The sequence below is a fragment of the Eutrema salsugineum genome, unplaced genomic scaffold (assembly GCF_000478725.1).
Source record: "Eutrema salsugineum unplaced genomic scaffold, Eutsalg1_0 scaffold_1, whole genome shotgun sequence".
NCBI lineage: Eukaryota > Viridiplantae > Streptophyta > Magnoliopsida > Brassicales > Brassicaceae > Eutrema > Eutrema salsugineum.
Window position 1 is genome coordinate 936464 of NW_006256909.1, and position 7569 is coordinate 944032.

At 39.9% G+C, this 7569-nt stretch overlaps 3 protein-coding genes across 4 annotated transcripts; 1 reads left to right on the plus strand and 2 right to left on the minus strand.

Annotated features, from left to right (window-relative positions):
* Positions 1-205: 205 nt before the first annotated feature.
* LOC18030108 (heptahelical transmembrane protein 4) lies at positions 206-2473 on the minus strand. Of its 2 annotated transcripts, none has more exons than XM_006411798.2 (5): positions 2252-2473; positions 2082-2155; positions 1499-1754; positions 1153-1405; positions 206-1016 (listed from the first exon to the last, which is right to left on the minus strand). In XM_006411798.2, the coding sequence occupies exons 3-5, from the start codon at positions 1747-1749 to the stop codon at positions 360-362; spliced, it is 1161 nt and encodes a 386-aa protein (XP_006411861.1). In that variant the 5' UTR covers positions 1750-1754; positions 2082-2155; positions 2252-2473; the 3' UTR covers positions 206-359. The 2 variants fall into 2 exon arrangements, with proteins under 2 accessions (XP_006411861.1, XP_024005633.1); XM_024149865.1 differs by having other exon boundaries at positions 360-1016; positions 1499-1749.
* Positions 2474-3426: 953 nt separating this feature from the next.
* Positions 3427-6513, plus strand: LOC18030109 (probable amino-acid acetyltransferase NAGS2, chloroplastic). The gene is made up of 9 exons (XM_006411799.2): positions 3427-3968; positions 4275-4362; positions 4483-4691; positions 4773-4924; positions 5022-5460; positions 5540-5637; positions 5715-5826; positions 5914-6073; positions 6158-6513. Exons 1-9 carry the CDS (start codon positions 3585-3587, stop codon positions 6373-6375), a joined length of 1860 nt encoding a protein of 619 aa, XP_006411862.2. The 5' UTR covers positions 3427-3584; the 3' UTR covers positions 6376-6513.
* Positions 6429-7141, minus strand: LOC18030110 (50S ribosomal protein L7/L12). The gene has a single exon (XM_006411800.2). It carries the CDS (start codon positions 7036-7038, stop codon positions 6535-6537), a length of 504 nt encoding a protein of 167 aa, XP_006411863.1. The 5' UTR covers positions 7039-7141; the 3' UTR covers positions 6429-6534.
* Positions 7142-7569: the final 428 nt, after the last annotated feature.

The following is a 7569-nucleotide window of genomic DNA, read 5'->3' on the forward strand; positions in this document are numbered from 1 at the left end:
GAGAAGAATTTCATCCTAGTTTTGATTTGAATAGTTATTATTGATTGATTTGTATATGTCTATATATATCTGTATTACTTGGAATTGTACGACTAAAGACAAACTTATAACATTTTCACACTAGAAGTGTTAATAATGGATGAATAAGAGTATAAAGACTTTCCCACAGTTTCAGGCTTTCAGCATTTCAGGCCTTGGGTCCATATTGATTTGTAAGATTCTCTTATTTGACCCAATATTAATTCCGAATTAACAAGAAATATTTGCTTACACATAGACTTTACACAGTCCAAATTCTTTTTACGAAGCTACAAACAAAGATTCAGAAACATCAAAGATTCAAACCTAATCCTTTATCTTCATGAGCATCCTTCAATATCTCTCCACTTAAGATACACAAGCCCGGCTCTATAATGTGTAAACGCACCAGCAACCACCAGGACATGAAACAACTGATGGCTATGTCCAGCTATATCGAATTTCCCAGGCATCCATCTCTCTGGAATCCTAGTCGCATAAATCAAAGCTCCTAACCCGTAAAGCAAACCCATCAAAATCTCGTAACCTGTCGTGTGAAGCGCTTCTGGCTGATCCCAAAAGATGATCAGCTTATGCAGAATCGGAGCCGCGCCAGAGAATCCCATCCCGAAAAACAGAGAGGCCCTCACGACCCGAAACTCCGGGCTTTGGAAAACGGGGAGGAGCGAGACAAGAACAGTGGCGATTCCTAGGATCGTTATGAATCCTAAGTAGAGGTTGCAGAAGAAAGGATCACACATGAAGGAGTAATACACCGGAGGGTAGAAGGAAGTAGCGATCAGAGCTGCGATTCCGGCGTAATCAAGCCTAAGCATTATGTAGGAGACTCTCTCTGAGTGACATGAGAGGAGGTGGCACGTGCTGCTTGCTAATAGACAGAACATCGCGCCGCCTAGAAATGCATAAAACGGCCATCGAGTGATTGGCCTGAAGATTAGAGGAGCTATCATGTTTGCAAGATCTTCCTTCACTGAATGCTGCAACGCAATTCACAAACCCAAATGAAAAGATATGAACTTGGCCACATTTTTGAAACCAATATGCGCAGAAATAAGCAGAAAGATTGAGTCTTTTCTCCGCAGAAATAAGCAGAAAGATTGAGTCTTTTCTTACCAGAACACACATGTCGGTGTAGTTGCCATGAGAGAATCGTTCAGGCAAACAGTTATAAAGAAGCTCCATTACATGCCAACTAGATGGACTAGAAGGAAGGCGAGACATGAGCTCTGAGTGAAGTTTGTGAAGATCTGTTTTCCTCAACACATCGGGTAAACGGTGTTGAAGAGAGTGAAGATCCACGACGCTTGGTACTTTTGTGGCTGTGTATATGGTGAGTGCTAGAAACAGGAAAAACCCAATCAAGTGCCTGCAAATCTCAAGCACATAACACATTCAAGGTTTCTTGGCCTTAAGAAAGGGGGAACAAAAAAGAAAGCAAGAAGCTTGATTCGAAACTTACGTCCAAACATTCAAGGTCTCGTTGTGGATTGTAAAAGTGCTGAGAAGGATCTGTTTGATTGGCCATTCGGATCGGTAATGACCGATGATGTATTCATTGTCTCTCAAATAATCAGGCAATGAGTGATATTCCACCAGTTGATACTTCACTTTCCGCCATAATCTCTTCCCTTTCGGATTTTGCTTCTTCTCCATTGTTTCAGATGGAGATTTGGGTTGTAAATGTTCCTTGATCTCTGACTCACCATCCATCTTCTCTACTCAAAAGTCAAAACCAAAACCAAATTACCATAAACCATATCAATCAAACAGATCTGACCAAATCTAACTCAAGACGAAAATTCCCGCAAGTTAAATAACAAGGGATCCAAGTTTCAACCAAAATTGCAACATTTATGCTAAATCTTGATTTCTTCTGGAAAAATGAAAACTTCCGAAGAAATGGGAACAGAGAGATCGAGTTAATGTACAGTTCAGATAATCTGTAAACGAAAGCATCGTGATTCTCCCGCGAATTTTGTTCGAAATAAGCTTAAATCTACATAGGAATTTGAGAAAATCTTGGGACAGAACAAGAAAACTACCTGAATTTCGAAGGGAAAGTCAAAGAAATGATACGAATTTCAGATGTTCTTCTTCGGATCTCAATTCTCAAACCCTGTAAGTTTTAATAACGAGAGAGAAACTATCAAATAATTTCTTCGATTTCGTGAAGATAAGAGGAAATTTGGCAAGAAAGGGTGAGAAAACTTACCTCGATTTCAATGCCGACGAGAAAAAAACTCTAAAATCTTTTAAAATCTTTAAATCACCGCGAGGTAGATGAAAAGTCGATCAAAATAGATCTTAAAGCTTCGTTCTTTTATCAACAACAGAGAGTTGTCCTCTTGTTTCGGTATGAAATCGACGACGATAGAGGCTCTGAAGCCACAATCTTTACGAGTTGTGATATTTTTATATACATGACCACATATTTTGTTTGCGTATTGCGGTGGGACCCCTTTATTTCTTATTTATTTTCGCTTTAGGCGAAGAAATAAATTTCCAAGCATTTATAGCGTTTTGTCGTACGAGGAATATGAAGAAGGACATCAAATTCGATTAACAATAACAACTCAAATTAAGTTTTGTTAACCCTTTTTCACCGTGTTTATACAAATCAATAATCATGTATACGTTCATGAGAAAAATTATACTATTAATAATGATTTCATCGCAACATAAATAGTAAAAGTGAGTTGTCTATGAATGATGTCATAATAAATGAAAGACGTAACATGTCGCAATCACCAAGGTTAAATATCTATCGTGAAGGAGTATCTTTGGTTGTCTAGTTGGAATATTATTGATTCGGATAACCGAGAGATATTCGTTTTTTTCTCTGGCTTATATTTTTCCCACCTTTTTGAATTTGTTGTCTTTACGTAATCCCAACTTTGTTTAAAAAGATTGTAATCTCATATTCTGCATCAACATTATCACTTTATCACGATGGTAATTTTCTTGCCACCAAAACTAATATGCTATTTTACATAAATCATTTGGATAATTTTTATAGAAATTGTTTCAAATTAATAAGTGATTGGGATTATGCAAGCTTTCACGAATTAAGATGTGAAAACATCCATATCAAAATCATCTGTTTTCCATATATATTTTTGCCCTTATTATATAATTTAGGATGGTGATACTTAAATGGGTTTGGGCCGGTAGGGTATTCCAAAACTTCCTTAAAAGCCCAGTAGGGTATTTTGTGTAGTAACTCCGACTCAGACCGAGATTGACAGTAAAGTGTTGAATTGGTAACTGACCGGACCGGTTGAACCAACTTGCCTTCAAGTTATTGACCGGAACCGAACAACTATGACTCACGTGGGGACAAGTTAAGCTTACGACCAGACATTCAAAGAGTCGGCAGATTGAGAAGGAAAAAAAGTTAAAGGTAAAATAAATAAAAGACCGCTACTGACGTGGTGGGTCCTACTACGGCAACTACCGCCATCGCCGTCGATTGTAGACCGCCGTCTCCTTCCGGTTTAATTAACATTAGGAATTAGTTGAAATTCTCCAACCCAAATCTAGAGAAGATGGAGCGAGGAGCTTTGGTGGGTTCTGCTTCTTCTTCAAACTGCTATGTTCCTCTCCAATTTCGCCAAACAAGGAAAGACTTTTCGTCGTTCACGCCGAAAACTAAGCTAACCCCTTGTCAATTCCGGTTAAGCTGTCCATGGTTTAAACCGATTGGTTCAGTGTCTTATCGAGCGGAGACGGCGGCGGCGAAATGCAATATGTTTGACTACGCGGTGAATGCAGGCGGCGATGTGGAGGCTGAGCATCCGGTGGACGACAAGGAGTTTGTGCGTTGGTTCCGTGAAGCTTGGCCTTATCTGTGGGCCCACCGTGGCTGCACTTTCGTCGTTATTATCTCCGGCGAGATCATTTCCGGCCCTTACTGTGATCCCATCTTGAAGGCAACGTTTTTTCACACTCTTTACATACAATTCGTTTTTTTTTAGTTATGAAAAAGAAGCACGTAAGGTGTTCGACTGTTTGTCTCAGTAAAGTTTTTATTTTTATTTTTTTCTTTCTAATTTGCTTCTCTTAGTCGACACATTTCTTAATTATCACTCTGTATGCAAAATTGAGAGTTAGAGCATTAGAGTTCTATATTACCGTAGATCTTCATTTGTTAGTATATTATTATTTTTTTTGCAATGTGGTTAAGTTTGCAGTTCTCATATTACGTATAAGGTTAATCTAATTTGATTTCTCTGCAGGACATTGCCTTTCTTCATCATCTTGGAATAAGATTTGTTCTAGTTCCCGGAACTCAAGAGCAAATCGACGAGCTTCTGACTGAGAGAGGTGAAAATAAATGAACCTTGCCTCTGGTTTTGTCACGACGTCAGATTCTAACTATATAAGCCTTGCTTGTGTCAAGTAATATTTCCATCAGCTACGAGCCTAAAGGTGTGTGATTTTCAGGACGTGAGGCTACATATGTGGGACGTTACAGAGTAACGGATGCAGCATCTTTGCAGGCTGCTAAGGAAGCTGCAGGAGCAATATCAGTGATGCTTGAGGCCAAACTATCTCCTGGACCTTCCATTTGCAATATCCGTAGGCATGGTGACCGTAGTCGTTTACATGATATAGGTGTCAGGGTTGATACCGGCAACTTCTTTGCAGCAAAAGTGAGGTTTCCACATTCTTGATTTGCTCAGACGATACGACCTTGAGACTCATCATATTGGGTCTTGTTGTTGCTGTTGCAGAGAAGAGGTGTTGTTGATGGGGTTGACTTTGGAGCGACAGGTGAAGTGAAAAAGATAGATGTAGATCGGATTTGTGAGAGGCTTGACGGTGGTTCTGTAGTTTTATTGAGGAATCTGGGCCACTCGAGCTCTGGAGAAGTCTTAAATTGCAAGTATGCTCACTCTACTATCGAGAAATGTTTGTTTCCGTTAACCTTAAAAGGATTGAATTTTTCTCACTATAATGTTGAGACACCTTTGCTTCTGCAGTACCTATGAGGTTGCCACAGCTTGTGCATTAGCTATTGGAGCAGATAAGCTTATTTGCATAATGGATGGTCCAATCCTTGATGAGAGTGGACATCTTATTCGTTTCTTGACACTTCAAGAAGCAGATATGTTAGTAAGAAAACGGGCACAACAAAGTGACATAGCTGCTAATTACGTCAAGGCTGTTGGAGATGGAAGTATCGCTTATCACGAACCTCCTAACAACACCAACAATGGTAATGTAACTTCTCCTCATAACGGGAGAGCAACATTTTGGGGAAACGGAAACCACACTCCCATCTTTCAGAACGGAGTTGGATTTGATAACGGAAACGGATTGTGGTCTGGTGAGCAAGGTTTTGCTATTGGTGGTGAGGAAAGACTAAGCCGCCTAAATGGCTATCTTTCTGAATTGGCTGCTGCTGCTTTCGTCTGCAGAGTTAGTGTTTTTGAAACATTGGTCTTGTTTCTATATGCCACCATTTAACTGAAACTGTTTGTTTTGGCTTTCTTTGAAGGGTGGAGTCAAAAGAGTTCACTTGTTGGACGGTACTATAAGTGGAGTTCTATTGTTGGAGCTTTTCAAAAGAGATGGACTGGGAACTATGGTTGCTAGGTATATTTGCATTGTCTTCACACGCGTATCATCCCGGTTTAGCATTCTTACAATTCTGTATTGACCGTTACGCGCAGTGATGTTTACGAAGGAACACGAGATGCCAAAGTGGAAGATCTTGCAGGAATTAGAAATATAATCAGACCCTTGGAGGATTCTGGGATTTTGGTTCGCAGAACCGATGAGGAGGTTACAGCCTCACCCATCTTCCGTATCTCATTGTTTTATAGGTTTTAAGACTTGTAACGCCGTTAAAGATTTGACCTTTATGTGCAGTTACTGCAAGCTTTGGATTCGTTCGTGGTTGTGGAAAGAGAAGGTCAGATCATCGCTTGTGCGGCTTTGTTTCCATTCTATGAAGACAAATGCGGAGAAGTAGCAGCGATCGCAGTTTCATCAGATTGTCGTGGTCAAGGCCAAGGCGATAAATTGCTCGGTACACAATAAACTCGAGACATTTGTGCTACCTTTGCAAAACTACAGATACATTCAACAGTCTGTTTTTTTTCTTTCTCTACAGATTACATAGAGAAGAAAGCTTCGTCTATCGGGTTAGAGAGGCTGTTTCTGCTTACAACGCGAACAGCAGATTGGTTTGTGAGACGCGGATTTCAAGAATGTTCAATCGAGATGATACCAGAGACCAGAAGGAAAAAAATCAACCTTTCTAGAAAATCCAAGTATTACATTAAGAAGTTATTACCTGATAGGAGTGGCATTTCAGTCATGAGGACATAAACACAGAGTGCATTCCAGGAAGAAGAAGATGATGAAGATGACACAGCAAGCAATATTGTAAAAGCAATATCATCATCTCAAAAACATTACAAGATTGTTTGATTTCGAAGTATTCAAATAGTTATTTGATCACAATAATCTCAGATTCTTTTTCTGTTTTCATTCCAAAGCTACAGTAGCACCTACCGCTTTGAGTTTCTCCATGATCTGATCAGCTTCTTCCTTAGTGATACCTTTCTTCACGACAACAGGAGCTTTCTCAACCAGCTCCTTGGCTTCTTTCAATCCCAGCTCCGTAAACGCTCTGATCTCTTTTATGACCTTGATCTTCGAAGACGATTCGAATTTCTCCAGCTTCACATCAAACGCAGTCTTTTCCGCCGTTTTGCTCTCTGTAGAGCCAGATGCGTCCGCATCGTCGGCGGCGACAGACACGGCGGAACCGTAGCGATTGAGACCGAGTTTATGGCTGAAGAGGATTGAGTAATCGTAAAGCTCAATCCTGTTCAGCTTGAGCAAGTCGTCGGCGATCCGCTCGAGCTTCTTCGTCCTGGCCTCGGGAGAAGCGACGGCGCATAGATGGCGAGCACCGGCGATTAGAGTCGTTTTACGGTTGAGTAATCCTATGGATCTCGAGAAAAACCCGGAGATCGGAACTCGCATTTTTGCCGGTGAGGTTGGGTTTTTGCTTAGGGTTTTCGCCGTCCGTCCAATTTCATTTCGTTTGCCGTTGCACTTTTTGCTTCGTCAAATCGAGTGGGCTGCGTCTGGCCCATTTAACGAGGCCCATGTAAAAGACAACATCATGTGAATAATAAAAAAAGGGACCCCATCAGACCAACCAAACCAATTGGAAAAGCTGAAATTTATTATTTTATTTGTTTTGTATGAAGGGAGAAATCTCTTGCAAACCTAAAAAGAAAGAGAAGAAAAATTATAGAAACTTCAAAAGTTCGTGTATCTTTTGCGACATTATATGATTTTTTTTTCCTTTGTTGACCAAAAGACTGCTTAGCTAATGAAGTCATGTTTCCTGTTTGAACTCGACGTTAAACTGACAAAACAAATAGAAAATTCGTGTTTATTGTGATAATTTTTAGAAAATCAATTTATGTTTTTAACGGGATTAATGTCGCCACTTGTTCAACAACAAAAAAATCTTAAAACTAAACGTTAATACAAAACAAATAGTTT